Consider the following 26,498-nt stretch of genomic DNA (forward strand, 5'->3'; position numbering starts at 1 on the left):
CATAAGAATATCCTGACAGCTCACAGTAATATATTGCTTATATTGGATGGGTAAGGATCTGGGGTTAAAAATGAATTTCAAAGTCTGTTAAAGTTTTTCTTAATAATTAAGGTGAGGCATGGCGATTATGGAACAATAATCCAGGTTTAGCAAGGATTCAGAAAGGACTATCCGGCAGCTCTAACAGGTACGTTGAGGGCTCAGTCTAGGACAGATAATCCAAATCTCTATTTTTTAGGAGATGGTACTTGCAACAGGTAAAAAGTATGCCTTTTTAGTGGCAAAGAACTGGCATCTTGTACTGTGAAATCTCACTGTAGTGCTTGAACAGAAGAATATCCCCATTTTTTACCTCCCTCTGCCTAAAGCCTGGGAAAGAACAAAAGATGAACTCCATGCAAGTGAGGGTGTAGCATCCCTGTCATTAAAGACAAGACTGACAAACTGCTGTCAGGAATGTCCCATGATTCAAACTGAGCAGCATCATGGATTGGATGATGTCTGTAGATCCTTCTTAGCCTAGCCTTCTTCCCTTCCATTTCTACAGCTGCAAAAGCACAGTCAGAAAAGTGGCAAGCAGACTTACGGACTGCAGATGGAAGGAGGACTTAATCAAGATATCTTCTGAACATCAGAGAAATGTGATATAACACTGAGCTTTTGAAATCAAGCCATACTCAAAGGGAGAACTTAAAAATTCTTTAGCGTAAGTTCTGTAGTTGACATAGGTGTTTATTGTTATATAGATGTAACAGTAAATAATACACTCATTTTTTGGAGTTCAATCCACTCTTTCTCAGGAGTGATGGAGTGTTTGATCCTTGGTCCTTTCTGGGTGCATGAGTTAGTGGCATAAATGTTTGTACTTGTTTTAGCAAAGAGTTACTGACTCCAAGTCAAAGAATTCACTAGGATCTAATTACAGAGTCTGTGTTGCTTAACAGTTGTCAACGTACTTAAAGCAACAAACAACTCTTTGAGTGCTTTTATCTGAAAAATGCATATTGTGCTCAAGCATTGCAAAAACCCCTGGGAAGAAGCAAGCAGAGGAGGCAGACATGATCTAGTTCTAATTCAGCAAGTGAGAAGTTGAAAGTAATTCTCAACTAAGCAATGCTCAAAGTATCGTTTTATTAATTGTGCAGTTGTGATCCCACTCTACTTCTAGGATATTAAGAGTCCAAACAGGCTTTTGGGCCAATTAGAGATCATCAAAATGCAGTTTGCCAGACAACTCAAGCAACTACAATGTTTAATCCCATTTTAAACTGAACTTCCTGTCCAGTCACAAAAGTCCCTGACCGAAAAAAAGACAGAAAAAGGAAGAAAATACCTTTTAACATTTATAATATGTTTTATCCTTTTTCAGTGCTGCTGTTGTGGCTTAGCCCCTGTAGGCATTGAACACCACACAACCACTCCCTCCTTCCCCCTTGATGGGATGGGGGCAAGAGTTGGAAGGTTAAAAGTAGGAAAACTCATGGGTTAAGAAAAGTAACTTTTATAGGTAAAGCAAAAGCCACACCAACAGGCAAAGCAGACCAAGGGATTTGTTCACCACTTCCAAAGAACAGGCAGGTGTTCAACCATCCCCAGAAAAGCAGGGCTGCATCATGCATGATCATCTTTTGGGAAGGCAAATGCCATCATTCCACACGCCTCTGCTTCCTCCTCCTTCCCCACAGCTTTTATTGCTGACCATGACATTACTTGGTCTGGACTGTGTCCCCTCAAAACTTTTGCACCTCCACCTCCTCGCTGTCCTTGATGCTGTGTGACACTGTTCAGCAATAACTAAAATATTCATGTGTTTTCAACAGTGTCTTGGTCACAAATCCAAAAGCTTGCACAAGCCACTATGAAGAAAATTACCTCTGTCATCTTCTAGTCACTCATTTATATTTGAAGTCTCTGTATTTCTGATACAAATACAAAAAGAAGTTAGTTATTATATGCTTTCCATTTACTGGTCTGTTTTTCAGTATCCAGAAGCCCACTAGGCTACCAGCTAAACTACACAATGCACTTCCTTTAAAGAAAAGGTTATGGAAATTTGGTACAGAATCCACCAAATAATACAAGGTCTTCAATTTTTCAATGAAATAATAATAGCAAAAGAATCAAAAGGCTTTTAGGGAAGTTGCAGAAAGAGCCCTAATTTGGTAGGAATTGATGATGGCATGCCTGTCTGAGAGTCCATCTGTGCCGCAGAAAGCATGAGTTTTGTCAGGCTGATCCCTACAGAACTTTATTGCTATGAAGAAAACACAAACAGATGAATCCTAGTTACCAGTGTTATGGAATGGCTTTGAACAATTGTAATAAAATCCAGCTTTTTACTGTAGATTTATGTTTTTGAAAGAACGTGACATATGGGAAATATTACTTTATCCAATGTTGAGACAAGTGCTAGAATCCTGTAAAATGGTTACAGGATGGGGTTTTTTCAGTTTGCATCTTTTTGAGTAAATGTTCATATTTCTTCTGAGATTTAATGTTCTTATGGATATTTTCTTCCTACATGGTTAATATGCAGAAAATAAATGGGAAATTGTGCTCTCTCACCATAAACCTCCAATTGTGTGGAATGTCATACAAATGAAACCACATTATAGACAAAGTGAGCTGTGAGAACCACGCTCAAGTAGTCAAGGACCATGTTCAAGTGTGAGTGGAAGGCGGTCAAGCAGCCAGAATGACTGCAGTTGTACTTTCCCTGGTCAGGAGAGTGGAGCCTTGGGAAGATCACCACCACATCGGGGTGGGCCCCAAGCAGTGAGAGGAATGTATTACATGGAGAGTGTGCAATAGCATGTGAGGAGCTTCGAGAAGGAACACAGGCTCATGGAGGGGAAGGTTCAGCCTTGTAGGAGATGCGCTGTGGGCTCAATGCGCTAAGAGGACAGGACTGGCTTCCTGAGCACAGAGCAAGGCTTTGCTCCTGCACCAGTGAGAACTTGACACTTCTTACTTTGCAGAGCTGAAGGGAGGCCAGGCAGGCAGGTGTTTTAGCTCAGTGTTCAGTGTGCAGCTCTCTGAAGAAAATAGAGTGGTGGGTTAGAGATCATTGCAAGACATCTCCCTACAGGCTGCATTTAGATGCCTTTAGGCACTTCAAATCCCACTCAGATCTTCTATGAAATCTATATTTTCATTCTAGGAACTAAGCAGGATCTGTGCTCTTACAGAAATGAATTCCTCACTTGATATTGATGAAACATTTTATTCAGCATTTGAGTGATTTGGTGTTCTGTCTTTGCTGTTTGTTCTCTGTAATGGAGGACAGGCTACACTTACCTGCTTGGTCAGGAGTCTCCCATGAGCAGTGTATTGGACTGGAAGAGTCTTCTCTTGCTGAAGGTGGGTCAATATGCAGTAAAGAACATAGCTGAGCCTGCCTGCATATGAATCCAAAGCACTTTGGGAGGAAGTGATACTTTTACGAACTCTTTTTTATATATTATCTAAGGGATGAAGCCAGAATATACCAAATTTCAGGAGAATGCTGTACATACAGAGTAATATACCTTCTGAAACTTTCCACTGATGATCCTGGATCTTCTACATCCATGGCAAGTGTATTAGCTTTTTCATGTGTTTAAAAAAAAAATAAAATTGGAGCATTTATTTTTCTTCAGTTGCACTAAATATCATCCATCACTGTGTTTGGCAGTGTGCTTCACTCATCTGCTGTGTACTCAGTGTACACTTAGAGCAATTTCTTTCTTTAACTTATTAGAAATAGAGGAAAAACTGCTTTCAGGATGTTAATTGTCCTTATGGGTTTGTAAAGCACTGAGCCAGCCAATCTGTTAAAAAGATTGTGCATGCATGTAGAATTAGACTGTTTCCACTTTTTAAAATAGCTTTTTTAAGGTCCTTGGCTGTGGCTCAGGGCATTCTAGGTGCTTCTGTAACTCATACATTTGCAAGGCTTTAAAAATAACAGTCCTCAAATCAGTTACCTAAATTTTATTGATGTCCCAGTGAAATTGTAAAGGATCTGGTCCTTAGTGATATTTAGGTTTCTATTCCTCACACTGTAATTGGTGGGAGATGGTCACTGCAGCAGATGTAGGAATCTGGCACTGTGGAACCACTCTGAAGTGCACAGGAGCAGCTCCATGAAATCCCAGGAGATGCAGTACCCCAAGTGCTTGGCTGCAGCAAAGCTGCTTAGAGGCACATCTTAGTTTAGTGCTTTATTTGTTTTTAAGTTTTGGCAATTATATTTCAGCAGAAGTTTACAGATGCCTAATATCTGTGGGGTTTTCTAGTTTTTACAAGCATCAGGAGTTTCATTCCTTCCAAGCAAAACCACATTAATATAATGAATTAAACATCAGCATTCTTTCATGAATTAAGTAAAAATACACCCAAACAGCCAAAACAAAGACCAACAAAAACAAACAAACAAAAAACCCCACAAAAAAATCCCCAGCTGAAAAGCTCTTAAATTGAAACCCATAAAAGGATGTAAGTGAATCACTTCTTGCAGAGTGACAGTCCTTTTTTTCACTTTTTTTCAGTGCAAGGTCTTTTCAACAGAATGTTTGGATATAGGTAAACAGAGAATCAGATCTTGATGAATATGGGAAAAAATGAGGTAGAGAATCTATATGCAAAAACATTGTATCTGTACACCTTTTAGGATTTAATGCATTTATTTTTTTTTAATATAGTCCCAACATGTTGAATATGTCTCTTTAAGTTTTAAAGATAATATTTAATGAATATGGAGTGAAAACCTCCCTGGAAAAAGTTATTTAAAATGGGATATTTACATGATATGAGTTAGCAGTATTTTGTATCTTATTGTCTTTCACAGCAAAGAAAAAAATAGGTCAGATGACATATTAGTTACATTACTGAAAAGATAAATTATATTCCCTATATTTTTTTGTTTTTAAAAATACAAACATTCTTAAAATAATTGAAAGCAATTTCTGCCTTCAGATTTTAGGTATCTTTCATTGTGTTTCTGCATTTTTACATTAAGACACCGAGGTTTCAGCTACTTTTAGTCATCAAAGCTAAACAGTATTTAAGTGAAATATTTGTAATAACTGTTCATAAAGCCTCAGTTATTTTTAACATCTAAGCTGGTATTTTCCTTTCTGAACTCCCTCTTTTAATTCCTGTATTCTAATTACAAAAGTAAGTAGAACATCTTTATAAAAGAGAAGCAGGCATTTCTCTGGAACTGGTAATAATACCTTCTAATAAATTAACACAAAAATCTCTAGTTTTTTCTTTAGAAGTAATAGCACAAATTATAAAGATCAAATAAGGACATTTAAATATAACAGAGATATAACTCAGTTGAATTTGAACCAACCAAGAGAAAAAAACCAAGCCAACCACAGAAACTCAGATCAAGTTCTCACCTGTGTAGAAGCAAACATGTAATGCTGTATCTAGTCAGTAGAGACATGGGAAGATCTTTAAGGCTGAGATACAGGATAAGATAATGCATAATGCATAGTCTGCTGCTGTTAGCAGCCATGAGCCCTGTACAATAAACAAAACTTCTGCTGAACACAATATATCTGCACAAGGTATATAAACCAAGATGTGAGTCTGCTGAAAAGTGTTGTCCTAGTACTTAATGCTGAGGGCTACAAATTAGAGTGAGACTGTGCTGTGAGATTATTCTGTGTGGTAGCCTCACCTCCTGAAGTGGAGACTTCTTAGGAGAGTTTCTTTGGTTGCAGCTCTCAGCCTGGAATGCTGTCCCCACAAGAGGGGCTCTCCTGGGATCTCTCTGGAGCCTGATTTGTTCTGCAGAGGAGGCTATTGAGGAAGGAGGGACATGTAGGATTTTTCTGACACATCATAGGAGGAGGATAAGCAACTCTGAGCTGCACTTCACTTCCTACTAAAGAATTAAAGGGAAGAACATTAACAATTTCTGGGTCCTTTATATCTATAGTTTATGTCTGAACTTCTTGAAAAAAAGCTTTAAGGGAAGGTAGAGTCAATTATCTGATAGTAACAGTACTTTAGTTTTTTTGCTAGTTATCATGCCTGCTTTGATAAATAAATCCTCTGAATTTAGAGCTAAGTCTTCTGAAAGTATTTTATAATGATTTAAACATTTTAATTTTTCTGACCTATATTAGTAATATATTAAAATTTCAGGTATTTTTTGTTATTTTACTATCTTTAAGTATTTTCCAAATTAATAAAACATAAATTGTAAAACTACAAGAACATTATTTTTAAAAGATACATTGAAGGGTTTTGCTGAGAGCAAAGTAATTTAATTTAGAAACAAGTATTCTTTTCATGAAGATTTTAGAGTAGACATGTAAAAGGCAAACTGTGGCCAAATCAGTGCCCTTATCTTTTTTGTAAATATAGTTGCAAAACAGAAATATGCCACCCATTTTATTGTGTGACAATTGCATTGCTTCATTCTGCAAAGTTTTAATTTTAAGCACAGTGGCCATTTCAATTAAACCTTTAAGATGATACATATAAATGTCTGAAGACATAGAAATCCATGTGATATTGAGGACAATTGAGTAAGCTGAGATTCTGTTTAACAAACTGTTAAACTAAAACTTTTCTTACCTAGCAGATTAATTTATAACAGCTTCTTGTTCTCTATTTTAAAAACTTTCATCCAGCTGCTGTTCTCAGGCAAATATTTACCAGGTTTTGTACTGAAAGCTGAATGACCTGAACTTAATTTCCTGAAAATAGAAGACGTATGTATTCAAAAATGCTTTGTTAAGTTAGCATGTAATGCTAATGATGTAGATGATGATGATGTGACATAAAGGGAAGAGAAATATCTTCATTTCTTTTGAGCAAAGTCTATATTTAAATTTTTTTCATATCCACTAAAAAATTCAAATTTTATTGGACTATTATTTTCCTACCTGAATCAATTCTCTTCCCATAGGAATTGCTTTTTCAAACATAAAATAAATCATGGATGAAATCCTAGATCAAATTAAGCATGTTCTCTTTCCAGACATAAAAAAAAAAAAAATCTCCATTGATCTAAACTTTTAAAGAGGATGATGTAAAATAGGATTAATGACAACATTTAAGAAGGAAATACTAATGTACTTATACTCATGTTGTTCATGGTTCAAGAGAAATCGGCTGAGTAGCCACCTAATGTGGAAGTTGACTGAAAGCTCCCTCGTAGGTCCTTTAGCCCAACTCTGTAGGTGTATAGGATGTTCCTGATGTGAGGAATTAAAATCCAACCTCACTGAAGTCTGACAGCAGTCCAGCAGTCCAGCAATTTTGCAGAGGAATGGCCATTTCTCCAGCAGAGCCTGATCCATCAGGCACGCTGTAGTCTTGGCTAGGGTGCCCTGCCGGGGGGGTTTCACAGAACAAACCTGCAGCCAGCCCCAACAGTTTGACACTGGAGGAAGGAAGGAAGGTCCTAGAACCAGCTCTGTATGTTGTAGCAGCTTTCTGGAGAGAATGGGATACTGGGGATGGGGCAATTCCATGCCTCCTGCACTTTATCTAGTGGTGTCTACTTCATACCTCTTCACTTGCCTATTTGCCACATACCATAAGATACCCCAAACTCGTGGAGGGGAGTTGCCAAGCCAACATGACTTTGTAACCTACTAGCTAGAAACACACATAGCCATGGTATTGCATTTTCCTGTCTTTGGTGCTTGTGATAGGCCTTGTGCCTACAGGAAAGTAGCAGTACACATCTGGAAACAGCTGCTAGAGCATGTTCCTGTGAGATCATAGTATCAAGCTGTCCCCTGCATGGATATGGATGGCAGAGCACAGGTATTTCTCAATGATGACATCAATGAATGAACAAGGTGTGAGAGATATTTGGCGCCTGATCTGTAATGCTCAGTATGAGAGAGCTTACAGAGAATTTTCAGACATGTACAGCAGATGTTGTGGCATAGTACAGAAATTCCTATAATGGCAGAGTCCATTTTGGGTGAGGCCACAGCTTCTTCTGGTTTTCTTATTGCTCTGAGGTTTTTTAGCAAAGTAGTGAAATAACACTTCTCTTTTCAGTGCTCTGTTTCCTGTGGAAAAGGTTTGAAGTTTCGTGATGTGCATTGTATTAACAGCTTCCAAGTGAAAATAGAAGAGGACAACTGCCAACATTTGAAAAAGCCACGAACATACAAAATATGTAGAGCTGGAAGATGTCCTTCTTGGAAGGCCAGCAGATGGAAAGAGGTATGTAAAAGCTTCCATAGTTACGTTCTCCATGAAAATGCAAGACAATATATTCATGACACACTGCTTCACTGGGAAAAAATGTCAGAATGCAAATCGCAATGAAATTAAGAAATTAGCAAGGACTTGATTGTATTTTCTTTTTCTTTCTTTTAAGAGTAATGAAAAATAAATCTCTGTGAAAACTGAAGTTATTTGCTAATCTCAATTTTGTATTCAATAGCTACTTAGGACTTTAATCATCTTTCCTGGTATATTAACAGTGACTTTTAAAGCTTACTTCTTACATTCTGCAATGAATTCATTAATATCACTATTGGCTGTCTTATTCTAAATAGTGAAATGGAGCCCAAGTTTGAGGGCAAATGACAAGAAAAAGGGCTTGTGGGCACAAATAATGGCCTTTTCCCTGGTTTGGTCTAATAAACCATCTGTCACCTTGTTGTAAAATTGTGTATAACTGGGCACATTGCAATATTTTGTATTTCACTCACACTTTCAACACAAGATTCCCCACATTGGACACAGTACCACTCTCCACATTTTGGCCAGGCTTGATAGAACAATATGAACTTTATGATTGACCTTGGTCCTTTAGGTAGTCTTTGGGACATAATCATGCTTCTGTCTAGGGTAAAAGGGAATTAGGTTTATCTCAGCAGACATTAATGGGATGGTGAAATTCCTTTGGCCAGGAAGAAGGAAAATGCCTAAGGCATTTGGCATTTAAGCTCTTCAGGTTTCAAAATTGTTAGTACTACTTGCAAAAGATAGTGTCCTTGGAATATTACACTTTTTGCAAGATTTTCTAACCTGAAATACTGAGATTTTTCCTCTTTTATTGTAGTATTTGCATTTTAAAACAACAGACAAGACTGTCAGTCTCTAATAAAGATAAGATGTAAACTCAGAGCTTTGACTGTTGATCTTGCAAAAATGTAAACTTTTGCTTTGCAAATGTCTATAGTGATTGCCCCTACCGTGAATAAAGGTAGGCAGGGAGCTCAGTTAGGTACCTCAGATGGAATTATTTTCTGTATTTTTAAAACATTTTAATTTGAGTTTTGTATTTTCAACATAAATTTCTTCAGGTATTGTACTCATGCCACAAGGGATGTGAAGTACATTTTAAATAATATCCTAAGAACTTCTAACGGCAGCTGCACGCCCTTCTGGGGACAGTCTCGTTTCACAGTGACACAACTAATTTTGATCAATTTCAGTGCTCTGTATCCTGTGGAGAGGGGATTCAGCAGAGGGACATCTCCTGTCAGGTGGCAGGCCTGGGGCGGGTGAGTGACGCCCTGTGCAGCCGTGACCGGCGCCCCGCCAGCACGAGGCACTGCCAGCTGCCCGCCTGCCTTCTGTACCACTGGCTGGCACAGGAATGGGAAAATGTAAGTAAGGTTTTTAACCTGTATGACTTCACTGAGTTATGTAATAGGGCATAATAAGTTTGGGGTTTCTGTTATTTTTAAATTTCTCCCCCCCCACACACATATATTTGGATGTATTTCTAATAGCTGTTATGCTGCAGAATAACAAAAGACCGTGCTGGAAGTTTTGAAGGTCAGGCTTGCAAAACTTCAAAAGTGACAAACAATGTCAAAGACTTTATTTATACTCTCTTTTTACAATCTCTACAGGATTTGCTTGTCTGTTGTTGTAGACAAAAGCTCTGGTGGAGTTCTGAGCAGGTACTTATTAATAGGACTATCTCTGCATACTTCTCTACATAGTGCATAAGATTTTTAATAAATCCTTATTGTGAAATATCTTTTTAAAAAGCAGCTTTTTAAGAACAGAAATGCAGAAGAAATGTCATGTGAAAGTAAACACCATGGAAATAAAATCTTTGGACAACAGTGTTTATAAGAAGTTCCGTATGGAAGATTTAAAACATCTTAAAAACATGAAGCATCTTTTCTTCTTACAGAAAAGATAAGAAACAAAATAAATCTCATTATACCCCTACCAAAGAGGAAGTGAGATAAGAAAATAAACTCAGCATTCTCTTACCAAATATGTTTTTTCATATTTAAGAAAATTTACAGATACCTTCAGGAAAGAGATGCCATTTCTAAAGGTGTAATTACTATTTTCTACATGCTAGAAATTTAATAACTTGTGTTATTTTTGCAAATATGCAAACATATAAAGATGGGGAAGAGAGAAAAAGCAAAAATTATGTATAATACCCGGAATGGTGTGCGAAAGAGACTTTCTCTAATGTTAAACAAAAAAAACATTTTGTGCATTTGTGTCATATTAATATTCTGACATACTGAATTTTCTAGGGCAAACCCCCTTGAATATGAAGACTAAAATCTCAGGGAAACAGTGCTATAGAAGTGACAGCCATTAATTTGTAAAACATTGGCTGGTTCTCTGCAAAACCTAGATTATATTAATGCAGTTCAGACATATGTATTCCTTTGTTAAGCTCTATTGAGGGAAACCTGACAAATACATGTTTCTTTCAAGTGTTCCATTCTCATATGTAGCTGTCAAAATCAGGAATAAGTGGAAGTGGTTCCGAATGCGCTTTTAGCACAAATATACACTTTGAAAGAATGAGAGTGAATTTTCCCTTTGCCAGCAAACATTTGTGTATTCCAGCTGGCTGTTTGGAGCTCTCTACTACAAACATACTTTGTTTCAGTACATTCTCCAGCTATTTCATAACTTCTTCCACATGTATATTGCTGTTTTCTTGAAATTTCTGTGTTCTGTTTCCTTCTCTCACCACAGTCACACTCGGCCCTGTACATGTAATGTTAATAGTTCAAGTGCTTTTCCATCTGCATGCCACTCCCAGTGCAGGATGTCTTCCACCAAACTTGTAATGTTTTGCCCAACTGTCCTGGTTCTGGGTGCTTGTGTGTCATTTCCTCGCCTCACCAGTCACACTAGAGCAGAAATATGTCCAGATCTGTCCAGTTTGCAGCCAGTAGACTGGGTGAAGGGTTTTTATCCTAGGGAGAAGAATGCCTACAAAGCTAAGAAAACATGAAAATAAATCTTCTGCCTGTCCCCATTACCTTGTGACTGGATAATTCTTTATGTGCCTAATATTCTGAGCTCCTCCCTGCCATTAAAAGTTAGCTTAGTTCAGGTACCCGTAGCTGGGAACATGCTGTTGATATATATTACTTAACCTGTACCTCCACTTTTCTGGATTCTGGTGGGAGCAAGGTTTTTATCCTGTCCTGGCAGATCTGTGGTGGCTCACCATTCCACCAGCTTGCCATTAGGAGAGGTCTGAGAACACTCAGGGCAAAGACACAGGCTCAACAACCACTGCTGCTCAAAGCTGGCACTGGCACTGGCTTGATTAACAGGCAGTTTTCTCTCCCTCTCCCTCTCCCTCTCCCTCTCCCTCTCCCTCTCCCTCTCCCTCTCCCTCTCCCTCTCCCTCTCCCTCTCCCTCTCCCTCTCCCTCTCCCTCTCCCTCTCCCTCTCCCTCTCCCTCTCCCTCTCCCTCTCCCTCTCCCTCTCCCTCCCTCTCCCTCTCCCTCTCCCTCTCTCTCCCTCTCTCTCTCTTGTTCTGTTTTCAAGATCAACTTTTTTTTTTCAGGACCAACTTACTCCTTTCATATTTCATGGAAATCCTTTTCTGTCTCTTTTCATATGGAAGGGGGCTTACACTCAACCTATCATCTTGGCTTGACATTTTCATTTTCTCCTCTGTCTCACCCAACAGTTACTGTGCCATTGTTATTCTATGCAGGCTGTTGGGGTTTTTTTCAGAAGAAGTACTTTAAAAACAAAGTAAAATATTCTGATTCAGTGAATAATTTAGTCTGACATTGATAGCAGATGTCAAAAGGTATTGCCGTCTGGGTTTTACTGGTGTTTGCCACTCAGTAGGTAACTTCATCCCGTAAATGTCGAGTTAAACTGATTAATTTTCTTACTTTTAGTGCTCAGCATCATCTAGAAGAAAGGAGATATACAGGAAAGTAAAATGTGTGACTGAAAACCAGCTCCAAGTGGATGAAAGCTTCTGTGATCCTGCCACAAAGCCTCCATCATCCAAAACCTGCAGAGTATCTCCCTCTAAATATGTTGTGTTCACAGGAGAACTGTCACAGGTACACTAATTGTACTGCTCACACATATTTATATATATTTACTTTTAAGAATATTATATTACTGTAAAATTTAGGTTACATGTGTGGAGGAAAAAAAAAGTATATTTGCATTTGAACATGGCTGCCTAAACTTTCTCCCCATTGACCTTCCAAGTCAGCCATGACTTATTGTAGAGGCTGTTATGAGCCCTCTCTTAACCACCAGGACCTGTGATCACTAACTAGAGGAGAGCTGCCCCTACCACAGGATTCCTTTGCTGGTTCCTAGGAAACTCTTGCGAGCTGACCTCACTGAAACAAGCAAAAAGCTTTTCCTTGATTTCCGTGAAGTGTTTGATCAGTGCTTTGCTTCCCTTGCACATCTGCACTGCCTGTGTGTGCATGTCTGTGCACTGCCACAGCTGAGAGGGAATGACTGCCTGTGCAGGTATCACAGCTGAGAGGGAATGACTGCCTGTGCAGGTATCACAGCTGAGAGGGAATGACTGCCTGTGCAGGTATCACAGCTGAGAGGGAATGACTGCCTGTGCAGGTATCACAGCTGAGAGGGAAAGGCTCTGGAAACTCTGAGAAAAGGGCACCATGGTGCTTTGTGGCTCCTTGCACATGTAACAAATGCAGACCTTCACTTCTGCTCACTGATGCTCCAGCCCAAGGCGGCACACTTCCAAGGACAGCCTTTTGCCGGAGCAAGGCTCAGAGCTGACTTACCTGTAATGCAAATCTGCAGAAACGTCACAGAAACTTTCACAGCAATGATGTCTGTGCTTGGGGATTTCATTTCAGTGCTCAGAGAGCTGTGGGTTTGGCTACCAGCAGAGGATCCCATACTGTGTTGGAACCCACTCTGTCCAAAGCCGGCACATCCTCGGCCTTCGGGCTGTAGCGTACCGAGAGTGCCCGGTACAGCCATCCCCCTACACTTACAGATGCAATGTCAAAGGGTGTTCACAAGCAGCTACCTGGACAGTGGGCAAGTGGACCAAAGTGAGTACAGATGTGCAAGCTCGTTTTTATAGCTGCCTCTAGCATGAATAAATGCCAAGAATAACTTGCTGACATAATGGTGGTAATTATTTGCTTCTTTCTAAACTGAGTCTTAATGGTTATCCATGTCTAGTGCTCAACATCTTGTGGAGTGGGGATAAAGCAGAGAACAGTAGAGTGTATGACTGAAAATGGCTTATCTAGTGACTTGTGCCTGCCTCATTTAAAACCAGATGCCAGAAAGATCTGCCATGAGAAAGAATGTAAGTGATAGCTCTGATTTTATGCAGTTAATGTTCTCCCAGGTTACTTATATTAAAGCTATAAATATATTTGGAGTGCAATTATGGAAAATCAAGTCCTAAAAGTAAGCTCTGTTCCTGAAATATTAATATGATTTAATCATTCATTTTGAAGGTGAAATTCTTACCACCTGCAAAGATATGCAGATTAAAAAAGGGATGAGAAGGGATGGTGAATACCTGCTTAATGTTAAGGGAAGGATGATAAAGGTACTGTTAATATTTATGAATTTTTATTAGTACATGTTTTTATGAAATAACTCTTTTCTAATAAAAATTTGCTAAAGGGTTAAATTTTCTCTCCCAGATTTATTGCTCAGGCATGAATTTAGAGAATCCCAAAGAATATTTGACACTGATAAAAGGTGAAGCAGAAAACTTTTCTGAAGTATACGGATACAGGTACAGAAGTGGTTTTGTAACTCTATGAAGTGCATTTATTCCTTCCCAAGTAAGATAATAAAATAATACTTACTTTTTGTGAGAAATTAGAGTAGGATTTTTTTTCCTTTATTTTCTGTTTTAAATATCCAGGCATGTAAGCACACATACAGAAATATGGATACTTCCAGCCTGAAATTATGTTAGTTGTACTAAATTATTACAATTTTTTTCTGTCTTGACTTTGGTAGAAATTACTTTGAGCCACATTAGTGTTTCAGTTGAGCCAAGATTAAAAGCTGAGGTTGTTGTTCAGTAAAGATTGTTTAATATTTTTATCTGGCATAGTGCAGTACGCTTATTTTTCACTATGATACTAAGAAAAAAATCTCAAAATGAAAACTAAATATTTGCTTTTCTTTAGGTTGCAGAATCCATATGAATGTCCTTTCAATGGAAGCAGAAGGCAAGACTGTGCCTGTCGAAACGATTACCTTGCAGCTGGCTTCACAGTTTTTAGCAAAATAAGATTTGATGTAGCTTCTATGCAAATTAAAAGTAAGCATTTTGTTAGTTTTAGACTATTTGAGCATTCTATTGAAATTGTATGTGGTCACAATTGCCAAATTACTATTTTCACCCACTTACAAATCCAGCTGTGCCATCTTGGGGCAAACAAAATTCTTATTTAATTTAAGAATTCAATGTAAAAAAAAAACAAAAACAAAAAACAAAAAACAAAAAACCCACTCTTTACCTTGTTAACTTGTCCCAAGTGATCAAGTGGCATGAATCTCACAGATTCATATTTTTTATGTGGACTACCTTCATTTTCTAAGGTTTTGTTCCCATTATTTCATTCTATTTTAGTCCACAGCCTTTTTGTCTTGTGGAAGTCTTTGTTTCTATGCTCTGCTTGGTCTCTTCTCAGATCTTGTCAGACACTCAATAAATGGATAGGGAATCTTGCAGTGCTTTAAGCCCCTGCCTGAAGCTGGCAAGCTGGCCCAGATCACTCAATGCAGTGTCAGTGCACATTCATCTCCCTCCTAACCCATTCACATCTCAGAGAGAAACCTGGCCTTGTAGGTTGGACTAGAGGTGCAGTAACCAAAATTCAAACCATTGTTTCTCAAATCAAAACACCAACCTTCCTTTCCAAGGGAACAAAAAACAAAAAACCCCACTCAATGCCAATAATAAAACACCCATGTTCACACTTTTCCCTGTTTCCCCCTGAACTTCAAATGCAGCAGTTAGTGTTGAGTAATTTTCTGTTTTTTAGCTACAGATTTTCTTTTTGCTCAGACTATACTTGGGAGAGCAGTACCATTTGCTACAGCTGGAGATTGCTACAGTGCAGCCAGATGTCCACAGGTATTTATGGTTTCTTGCTCCCTTGAAATGTTTACATGAGAGGGGGAAAAAATATGTGTGACTTGTTTAGATCTGTAAGGTTCTAAACCAATCTCCTATTCTGTGAGGTCAGTGTACAACATTAATAAGTATTTTTTTTCTTACTCTCTTCTCTCCTGTTCCACCATGCCCTCTCTCACAGTTTTTCCCACAAATTGTTTATTACACCCTTTCCCTGTAGGCTCCATGTATGTGTCTTTCACACAGCTTTCTGTGTGTTTCATGTACTGCTCTGCCTCCCTCTGGATTTGATGTGCCCTTTGTTTCCCTTAATGCTTTCTCAGTCTTTGTTCTCTAGTGACTTTTCTGTAATCCTGCATAATTTTCCTAATCTTTTCTTCATTTCTCTCCTGATGCTTCATGTCTTTGAAGACTGCCAGAGGAAAAAAATTTTTTTTTTAGCAGGTTACTTTAAAATTTCCACATGCATTGTTGTGTCTGCATTAGTGTTCTAGTTGTGTTGGGTGGTGCTTTTTAGATTAATCTCTACATTGTCCCAGTTTGCTGTTTGTTGTTTCACATCCCAGAGTAGTTTTGAAAGGCATGAATTTTTACTTTACAGGTCTGCTTATGCTGCATTGTCCTTCTTGATGATGCAGACATAGCCCTAGTCTGACCTAGTCAACCTTTGCAGCCCCCTGGCAGAAACAGGATTCCTTAGAAAACACTCCTGCTTGTCTTACAGTGTTAGACAATTTAGGATGAGGTCAGCTGTCCTCTGGAAGTGAATTTCTTTTCACTGGTTATAAAGGAGTTAAGACCAACTGGCTCACACTTGCTTGGAGGTGAATCCCTGTTGCCCACCTCTCCTGGCTGCCTAAACTTAGGACCAGCTGTGGGTGGTCAGGGCAGCCAAGGGCAGTCAGAGACTATTCATGTGCAATTTATGTACAAATGAAGTGCCTAGGTTTGGCAGACCTAAACCCCTGTCAGGAAAACAGTTGAAGTTCATTACAGTATTGGATGCCTTCAACCTGCAAGTCCCTTGGGAGCAGTATGATACAAATCTGTTTGCTGTATGTGGCTTCTCTTGGGAGTAATTCTGCTTACATGGCTAGGCACTGACACATTTATTTCCATCTATAAGTTCTGCCTGAAACTGCCACTTTTGATGCAGTCAAAAGCCTTCCATTCCTGTACTTTTAGTCCTTGAAATCTGTTCCTGGCCTTGCACATGCTGCATAAAACATCAGACAGCTATTGAGCTGCCATTGTAATTGTAGTAGCGTTTCTCATTTATTTTTGCAAAATGATGTCACTGTGAAAGAAGTTACTCTGGGACTGTTAATTATGGAAACCAGTCCACACCATTTGTATGAATTTCTTCCTTCATTAAGTGGAAGTCTTCCACTTTGTAGATACTTGAAGAACAACCTATCCTATCCATATGAGTTTTTATTAGCTCATCCCGAGTGCTATAAGCACAGCATCTTTACATAGATGTGCTCTCAAAATAAATCTGCCCCACTGAGCAATATAACTGAATTTTTGCAACAGAATTTAGGTGAATCATCATAATAAAAGCTATATATATTTACTTATTTATGCATGACATTATTAAGCAATAAAACACAGAAGCTACAATTTGCAATAAGAAATTACTAGGTCTGAATAGAGAAATCCAGCCTTTCAGTGAATAATGCAGAGGTGTGCAGTTTTCTGATGGTAGTGCTGCCTGAACTAATCATTAGGCTCTTTGTGGAGGTAGTACTTCTTTGTAGCATATTGCACTTCTCTGTGAATGCAATTTAATAATTTTCTGTATCCCAGTTTGTTCACCAAGGTAGTGCAATTTGTTACTTTTAATATGTTTCCTATCCTCATAGGAACTGACTGAAGCTAGTTTTCAGAGTCTGTATTCGTGTAGGCAAATGTTTTAGAATCAATAGCTTCTGTATCTGTTGAGAATGGTTTGTATTGCATAATGTTCCACTTAAAAATATTTATTTTAACATCCACTTATGTTCTTGTTCAGTTGTGTTATTTTGTTATACTGGAAAAGCAACGGAACATGATAAGATGATGATGCTTATACAGTGTGCAAACATTTGAAAATTAGATGTCCAAGTGAGTTGTCTTTACAGGCAGCAGTATATTTTGATCAAGTTATTTCCAAAAAATTCAGGAACTTAAAAAAAAATAGTCTTTCAAGAAAAACAGCTTCATTCTTGCCTTTTGAAAGTCTGTACTTTTTGTAAATTAAAATTTTATTTGTAGAAGGACAAAAATAATTTCAGTTGTCTGATGTTAGTTTTGTCTTCATGCTCAGACGCTGCAGATCAGCTGATGCCCAGCTGGTGCTTATTGCAGAATAACTTGGTTTTGTATTGTGAATGTCCACAGAAAGGGTGTAAGGCAGCATAAACAGCCCATATTTTGTACACACATTTGATTACTTCATGTTTAGACATATCCCAAGTGATATTTGCAAATATGCCAATGTAAAGTCTTTTAGTGTTTTGAACCCTGTTTATAGCTCTGTGGTGTTTTTTTTTTTTTTTTTTAATTTATTTTTTCTAGGGCCAGTTCAGCATTAACTTGGCTGGTACAGGTCTGAGATTATCCAGTACAGTGAGATGGATTACTCAGGGCAACTATGCTACTGCTGACATACACAAATCCCACGTGAGTCAATGCTGTTTTACTTTACCTGCTCTTACAGCTTGGACAAGAGGTACAAGTGCTGACTGTAGTGAAAGCTACAGTGATTTTTGTGAATCAGAAATAGCATTCAAGGCCTCTGACCCGTTTATGTTTTCTTCAACAATGTTTAATCACACTGACAAGTATCTAAATCAGATCAGCACTCCCTGCCTACCCTTCACTTAACTGATTTTGAGAGGTTATTGTATTAATTTGGTTTATTAAAGGCTTTGAAGATGCTTCTAAAAAATACCCAACCACAACACCCAACCCTCCACATTTTATTGAAGATCATCCTACTACAGATGATCCTTTTTGTTTCTTACTGCCATCTTTATTAGCATGGGAAACCAAAAGACCAGTTAAACAACAGTAAGTGTGCATGGTTTAAGACAACATTGGATGGAAAGCCTGGGAATGGTGGAGAGCCTGGGAGCAAGGTGTGGAGTGGTAGTGATAAAGGATCTCTGTTCCTGCTTTGCTAATGCTGCTGTCTCTTGGTTTAGTGTTTCTAGGTATGATTTGTCAAAAGGTTTTTGTTGTGTGCGAACCTCGAGAAGCCTTCTGTGCACTGTGATTTCAATTGCTTTTCTTGATTCATTCTTCTCTTTGTCTAATTCCCAGGATGGTACTAAAATATATGGAAGATGCGGAGGATTTTGTGGAAAATGTGTTCCTAACACAATTATTGGTCTCCAACTTCAAATACAGTGAGAACTCTGATGTACTAGGAGCATCAAAGCAGGGACATTTGCCATTTAGGTTCAAATTGTAGGTGCTCTGTATGTGTATATTGAAATGTTTTCGTGTCTGTAGTGCTCATTACTGTAATGTTCACTAATAAGAATTCCTGTTTTCTTCAGGATTTACTCAAGGTTATATTATCTGTTTGTGGGCTAGCAAGTGCATAAATCACAATCAGAAACCTTCAGGTTTCACAGCAGAAGTATTTATTCAGAGTACAGTATGTACTAACAAGTAAATTGCACTGGGATTAATTCCATGTGTAACGCTCTAAATTTTACCATAACTGTAATTCTTTACCTGTAACTTAACAGTATAATTCTTTATGCAGTATTCAGTAAAATTTATCCTCTACTGATCTTTTTTGATAGATTCTGCTAAAATATAGAAAGGAAAGCTTTACTGCTATATAAAGAGACAGGTAATTTCAATCCTTCCAATTTTATACAAACTTGTAGGGATTATCTGTCAATAACAATAGCTGAAAAGTACATAGCCAAAATGCTTGAGATAGTTTTATAGATCTGTGTGTTTCTCTGTCAGTGAAAGCATTTTCCCCCATCCCTTTCATTGTATTTTTGTGGTGCTCAAATCCTAGCAGAAATACTGAGAAGTGTGGTTTAACCTCTTCAGTCTCTGTAGCACATGTTAAACATCAGGTCTTAGGTTTGCTGTGGTTACAGGAAAAGAAAATATGGAAACAAATTGCTTCAAAACCTGATTTTAAATCGCTGCCTCTCATCCAAGTATACTGTGAAAGCAGTGCATTCTGTTTACCATAGGATCTTGTGTATTATTGCACAAATATGGATTTGCTCAAACACTTTCCATATCCACCTTACCCCTTTACCCTGGCCAATGGCACATTAGTAAAGGCTGCAGTTGTGTGCCTCCTTCAAAGTCTGATTCAGCATCATTTTCAATAATCTTAGTGAAAAATCTAAACAGAGGCAGCACCCCCTGTGGTTTTGGTGTCCTTCTTTGACTCAGTTTGGTTTTTCAATGTTTGTAAATACAGTTCTAACAACTGCTATTTAAAGAAGAGTTACAAGGTTTAAAAAATGGTCCAGCTCTTTGATTTGTGGGTTTATATTACTTTACAGTCCAGAACTGAAGAAATATATGCATATACAGATAATGTGCTTTAGGGCCAACTCTCAGGTATTCAGAATTAAATTTTCTACCAGCATAATAATGTATCTTATTGCACCAGATAACTATAATGTACCAAATAACTATACATGCTTTTTCTGACCACACACATTCTGTAAACCAAATATTTATTTTGCATGCCAGTATAATTGATAGATCAAGTGGCAGCTATATCACATTTTTACCCACAAGAAGTTAGCCATAAATTAGTAGTATTTATTAATTAAAAAAATACTGTACCACAGAAGTGTATGCAGCTTCTTTTAAGATAACACTTATAGGTAATTATTTTGTGATCTCTGCATCAGAAATGTATTTTTGCACTATGTGCCTTATAATAGTTGTAAACATTAATAAGACTATAAAACATTATTTTCCTAGAAGTGTTTACATTTGCAATTAAAATCTTGTAATTTATAAAATATTTATATAATAAATATACTTGTGTGAATGGTACCAGGGTACTTTTGTTTGGGTTCTTTTTGGTATTGTACTCTAAGTACAAAACATTGCAAAACCATTTCAGATTCTTTAAGCTGAAATAATTCACAGAATAATTACATTCTTAAAGCTTCTCTGCAGTGGTGTACATTGACTTGTACTGGAATAACTGGAGGCTATGGTTACAGGAATAATTTCTATAGAAGCAAATCCTGCTTCAGAGGGAAGAGGGTAGACATGTCTGTCTGCATTTTCCAGTTATCCTCCCACATTTAGCTATATTGTCTGGGGGATTGCCCTATAAGTTGCTAACTGAAATAATGCAGAAATAGTTTTGCCCTCTTTGTGCTAGCTGCAGCTTTTATAGCATGGTCCCTTGCCTACCGCTTTGGCAGAAGGGCCACTGCAGTTTGCCTCTATCCCCAAGAGGACTTTTTTCTTTTCAGCTCATTTAAAGGCTACAAAGCATTCAGCTCTGCTGCCACAAAGTCACTTTGTAAATCCACTGGCAAACAAACTGACTTTTAATGCATTATTCAATATATCATGTTTTTCTTGTATAATAAAATGTATTTTTGAGTAAAAATGTATTTTCTATACTTCTATGATATCATGTCTTCCAACTTTTGCATAGAGCAGCACTATATTGTTTGTAGATTTTTGCATCTTTCCTTTCCTATACCCTTGATTTAGAGTTTCAGTCCTACTGTAGGGAAAAAGTAATCCTTATTTCTGACATTTTGTGACTCCCCTGTGTAAGATTTTTTTTTTTTTTTTGGAGGAAAAAGGGCTCAATCAGTCATCCCATTTTCAAGTTTCTAACTTTTTGTCCTGAGGACAATTGGGCAATTTAAGAAAAACGTAAGCTTAATGATCAGCTCAAAAGAAACTGGAGATTTGAAGATGCTGACATGTTAGGAGACCATGCAAACAAAAAGGAGGATCCTGGGTTGTACTTGCAGTAAGATGTTTCCATATGCTTTAGCTGAAATTGCTCTGAATTTCCATCCCACTGGGCAGCCAAGATGCTTGCCAGAATGGCAGGGTGCTCCATGACAGAGCTGTCAGCTCCACCTCCTGGGGCTGCATGTGCTGGGCTGCCCGTGGCTGGTCACAGTCACACAGCTCTCCTGCCTGGGTTCATGCTTAAGAAATGAAGGGCATAACTGCTTATCACTATTCCATAGAGAAAAAAATAATGAGAAATGGTAATAGCTAAAGAGGATTGTAACAATGCTTTGTTATATGGCTTCTAGGATCTTTTCAATCCCATCAATGGCAGAATTACACATTAGGTGACAGAACTGCAGTTGGCTCTGTGTGTGCACTTACCTCTGTGTGTGTGCATGCACACATTTAATGCTTATCTGATTATTAAGTGCCAAAAAGGGGCTAGATATGAAAAACCTTGTTTCTCACATTTCTCTAACAAAATGTCACCTGATGTGTGACAGTACCTGTGACTTCTGTTGATGAATTCATCCTCTAGATGTCTTCTACTTGCATTTCCCCAAAGGTTCTATGTGGGAGGTAGCAGAGGAGATGGACACTTTGGCTCTGGGTACACTTGTCTGCTCTAGCAGAATTCATCCTGGTCTGGTGTGCCCCTCTCCCTCTGCAGAGAAGCAGGATGTGTCCAGGTGTTTGTCCTGGAACACGGCTGTTGTACAATCAGTCAGTCCTACGTTCCTGGGCAGAGCTGGGACTGAATGATTTCAGGTTTCTGATGGACAGTCATGGGTTTTCTTATCTCACTGAAAGGCTGTCACATCCAAGACACACTTAACAAGATGAAGGAAATGTTTGGGGTTTTCTTCCACTTCTGTAACCTGGAATATGTTCAGTGTCATTTTTGTGTTTTGTTGGCTATTTGAAATGACAGTTCCATGTAGCAGGGAAGGAAATTTGTGTCTTTGCATTTTTGTTGCAGTAAAACATGAGATTCTTGGGAAATTCAGAATATGAATAAAATACTACTGTCTTGCAAGTGCTTTCTATATCTTGCAAAGCTTTAAATAAGATTAGGAAGGAGTATGTGGGATTGTTTTTACAGTTTCCATAAAGAAACAAATAGATATGTGAAAGTTGATATTCTGTGGCTATTATGATTTACAAAAATAACTTTGAAGGAAGATACCTGAATATTTAAATAAGAAACACAAAAATGAGCATCATATATAAACATCACAACTGAGATTTCAAAGTAATCCATGTTGGCAGTTAATCCGTGTTGACAGTAAATCCATGTTGGCCTTATTTATAAATTGAAACAATTTCCTACTGCACACCAAAGAAGCCTGTCAAAGCATTTTTCAAGAATTAGTTTTCATGATACAATAGACTTCCATATTTCTACTTCTGTAGAAATTGAAGCATGAAATACTAAAGGCTGCACTTAAATGCCTTGAACAGTTACATGGGATCTTGCTTGATGCAGAAAAAGTATGAGTGGAGGTCACCATGGCAGAACCAATATGAAATAATGTCCTTCAAAGGCTAGAAAGTGGCTACTCTGGGGGAGTATTTTTATCCTATAGACATACTTATGGTCTCTCTTGTATGGCCTGTTTTGCTCTCCTATGGTATTTGACCATCATTTCCTGAGCATTTATGATTTTTCAGGATGGTCTCACAAATCATAATCTAATCATTAAAACATGGAGGGGGGCCCTCTCTCTTTCTGGTGTGCTTTGAAAATAAGCTTTATAGATCATAGGAAAAAAAAATACTGCTTTTAAAGAGCATTCCTGTTTCACAGTACTGGCTTTCCTTGAGACAGAGCAGAACTGTGATAGTAGGGGTAAACTACCTGCATTTTGTTCAAACAGAAATACAAGCTATCTGACTTGGAGTTGGATCTGACATTTATTATTGCCATCCACAGAAGGTGGTTTGCTTTTGCACAGTTAAGTTTATTTTGCAGTACTATAGGCTGAGAGGCTTTTCTGGACTTTGTTTATCCTGGCTTTAAAGAAGCAATCTGTGCTCTGTTTCTGATAAATTTCTCCTTGTGTTCAGTTATGATAGATATTCCTTTGAGCTGATTGTATAAAAATACTGTAGCAGCAGAGCAGAGCAAAGATCTAACTGTATTTATGTCTATATTCTGCCTTTAAACATGAACAGCTGTGCACGCATTCATCTGTCTCATGTCTGACTCTGTGCTGCCATCCAGAACCTTTTCCTTTTCAATAAACAAATGTTTCCCTCTTTAATCTGTGTGTGTGTTTTATTTCTGTTCCTGCAACAAAACTTTCTTGTCCACATATGTTTTTCAAATTTTATTTGTATAATTAAACAAAGCATGCAACATGGAGAATCTGAGCTGTAAATTGTAGCAAATGACTCTCTCTAAAGAGCTGAAATAAAACAAGCTTTTTCTGCCTTGCTCATCATTACTATTTTGTACTGGAAAGCGAAACCCCTCATTTATGAATACTGAAAGGCTTTTTTTGAAATAACTGTATGGGCTCATTTTGCAGTCTGGTTTACAGAAGCAAGAAACATTCAAGGAGAGCTCATGAATTTTCTATTTGCAGAAGACTAGAGTGATTCATAGCAGCAGCATATATTTACTCCTTGTAGGAAGAAATCCTGTTTTGCACTCTGGCAGTCACTCATTGACCACGGTAATGACATTCATGGTCAGTTCATCATTGTCCATGAGCTTTTTAATTTACTTTTGGAAGATGGAATAATTAAAAATGTGATTGCACAGAACACAAATTAAAATTTGTGCTTGTAAAACCAGAGAGCAGAAAGTTTCATTTTAGTGTTTTGTATTTAGAATACCTTGCAGAAAAGCTTGTTGTAAAAACATTTTTTATACACCTCAGTAAAGAAAACAGCAGCCCTGCTAGCATTTGTATTTCTGGAAGCTCTGCAAATCAGACAGGGCTAAGAAGGCTGCCACCAGTAGCCCCTTATGTCAGGGTTTACAAAGTACTTAACTAAGAATTCTTTTGCCCTTCAATTATTATTTTCTCTCTTGGGTTTTTTACTACATTTGCCAGAAAAATGTCTCCAGTTCCTTAGCTAAATTTCCACTTCTAACTGCTGAGAAAGAAGGGAAAAGAAGTAAATTCATAGTTGTTAACTCAAAGGGAAACCACACAACCTGTATGCTGACATAAAAGCAGGACCAGATAGTGCACAGCAAAGAATGACATTATTTTGCTTCTAGAAGCCTCTCTTCCATGGCAGGATTAGAGCATCATTGCTGCTTTTTCTTTTGTGCACAAGTGAATTTTTGGTATCATGCTGCCAAATATTTACTGGGAGGTTATTTTGAGACAGGTCTCTGGAGAATGCAGATAGGCAGGCATAAAAATGGGAGATACTCTTTGGGCTGGAAGCTTAGCCTCCTGCAATGTGTTTGTCTGACCAGCTGTCGACAGCATTGCCTCATATGAAATTCAATGTTCAGAGAATTTCCCAAGCAGCAGAGGAAGTGAAGAATGGAGCACTGTTTCCAGCAGTAACTTACACCCTGCTTAAGCAGAGGGAGAGAGAGGACTTTAATAAGGAAATGTGCTTCTGGCTACCTGAAAAGCTTACCTAGCCCCTATGCAAGCAACCCCCTCACCATTGTTACCAGGGTTGTTTTTTTACTGCCATATTAAATTATATATAAGCTGTCAGAGCTATAAAATTTTAATTAAAAAAATGTATCTACAGGCAATTTTGCACTGCTCAGTGACTTTTACTCTCTGTTTTTTTCTGTGCACTGCAAACATTATTTCATACCTCTTGTGCTTTACTTTTCTAACCAAAAAAATAACTCTTCTGGAGACATCAGGTCTTAAAAATTTTTCTTTCTGCTTTACTCCCTCAAAAAAGTGAGGTCTCTTATTTTAATGATATCTCCCTAGAAACACATTCAAGCAACCAGGTATTTTAGTATTTAAATATTTTTACCCACACTCACATTTACATTCTTGATCAAGCCAGAGACATCTTCCATATCAAAAGGCATAAGCCAGCACAAACATGAGCACCAACCTGGCAAAGTTATTTAGGTTTCTTAGTAACATGGTACATTACAAAAAATGCATGTGAATTGGTATGACCATTCTTCAGTACAAAAAAAGACTTCTGGGTCTGATTCCACGAGTCCCTACAGCAGGCCACACTTCTAGCCCTTCACTGAACCCCAACAATGACCATGTAGGTCTGCACTGGTGCACAGATCTTCTATGAGGATCCAGTTCCCCATGCTTGAGACCTCAGGCTTTGGGGTTTTTTTGGATGTTTGTTCCTGGCTATATACCTTCCTCTAACACTTTTTTCAGGACAAAGCATGTGGTTATTTTTCAGAATTGTTATTTTTCAAAATGTGCTATTGCTCAGAGAAATACAGGATAAATGTAATAACACAGTTACTCATGTGGTATTTTTTTCATCAGGAGTTGCTATTTGAAACTTCTCTCTTATTTGAAAGGTTGCCAGTTAAATTCCCCTTAGCTACACAAGAATCCCTTGCTTTGAAAGCAGAAGTTTCACGCAAATCTGAGGGCACATTTTGCTTTAAAGATCTAGCTGCATACTGTGCTGCTACTTCACACTGCCTTTAGCATACGAGCCAAAGCTAAAAGATGTGATCAGTGCTATGCCAAGTATGTGCTAAAGATATCAGAACAATAAATATGAGGACATTAAAATGACCTCTTGGCATGCGGAAGAAAGGTTGTCATCCCTATATAGTTTCAACTAACAGATGATAGTCTCAAATCTAGATCTTCTGCCTAAAAAAATGCATGACCCATTTGCTGAACTACAGAGTATGGCCAAGAATCTCCCTTGCATATATAAAATCCCTGCTTGTTCATCTGGGAAGTGATTCTCACTCAGCTCATTGACCCTGTCCTTTCTCCAGTGATAGTGTGCTGATTCTCTGTCATCATGAGGGCTTGCCCATGAGGTGGGAGGCAGGGAGCTGCTTGCCTCCAGCCTGGGCTTCAGCAGTCAGCACAGAGCTCATGCCTCCCCATCACCAAGGGGCACTGTGGTAGCTGGTTCCCCAGAATCAATCTCATAGCTCTTCCTGCAGGGGCTGCCAAGGAGCCCAGGTGTCCTGTGTGCAGCTCCAAGGCTGGGCACTGGTCTGTCTGCTCAGGACAGACCTCATTCTGCCCTGCAGAAGGTCAGGAGC

General features: G+C 38.2%; 1 protein-coding gene across 1 annotated transcript in view; it reads left to right on the top strand.

The window, feature by feature from the left end:
• Positions 1–20,933, top strand: part of ADAMTS20 (ADAM metallopeptidase with thrombospondin type 1 motif 20) — an 85,258-nt gene extending 64,325 nt beyond the window's left edge. The window contains exons 29-39 of the mRNA XM_059847061.1: positions 8,020–8,187; positions 9,411–9,584; positions 12,111–12,281; positions 13,068–13,268; positions 13,402–13,531; positions 13,686–13,780; positions 13,878–13,972; positions 14,376–14,509; positions 15,237–15,328; positions 17,888–17,992; positions 18,635–20,933. Coding sequence (XP_059703044.1) covers positions 8,020–8,187; positions 9,411–9,584; positions 12,111–12,281; positions 13,068–13,268; positions 13,402–13,531; positions 13,686–13,780; positions 13,878–13,972; positions 14,376–14,509; positions 15,237–15,328; positions 17,888–17,992; positions 18,635–18,724 — 1,455 coding nt within the window. The 3' untranslated portion in view covers positions 18,725–20,933. The remainder of the gene's footprint in view (positions 1–8,019; positions 8,188–9,410; positions 9,585–12,110; positions 12,282–13,067; positions 13,269–13,401; positions 13,532–13,685; positions 13,781–13,877; positions 13,973–14,375; positions 14,510–15,236; positions 15,329–17,887; positions 17,993–18,634) is intronic.
• The last annotated feature ends 5,565 nt before the right edge of the window (positions 20,934–26,498 follow it).

This window comes from Haemorhous mexicanus, chromosome 5 (assembly GCF_027477595.1).
Source record: "Haemorhous mexicanus isolate bHaeMex1 chromosome 5, bHaeMex1.pri, whole genome shotgun sequence".
Taxonomy (NCBI): Eukaryota; Metazoa; Chordata; class Aves; order Passeriformes; family Fringillidae; genus Haemorhous; species Haemorhous mexicanus.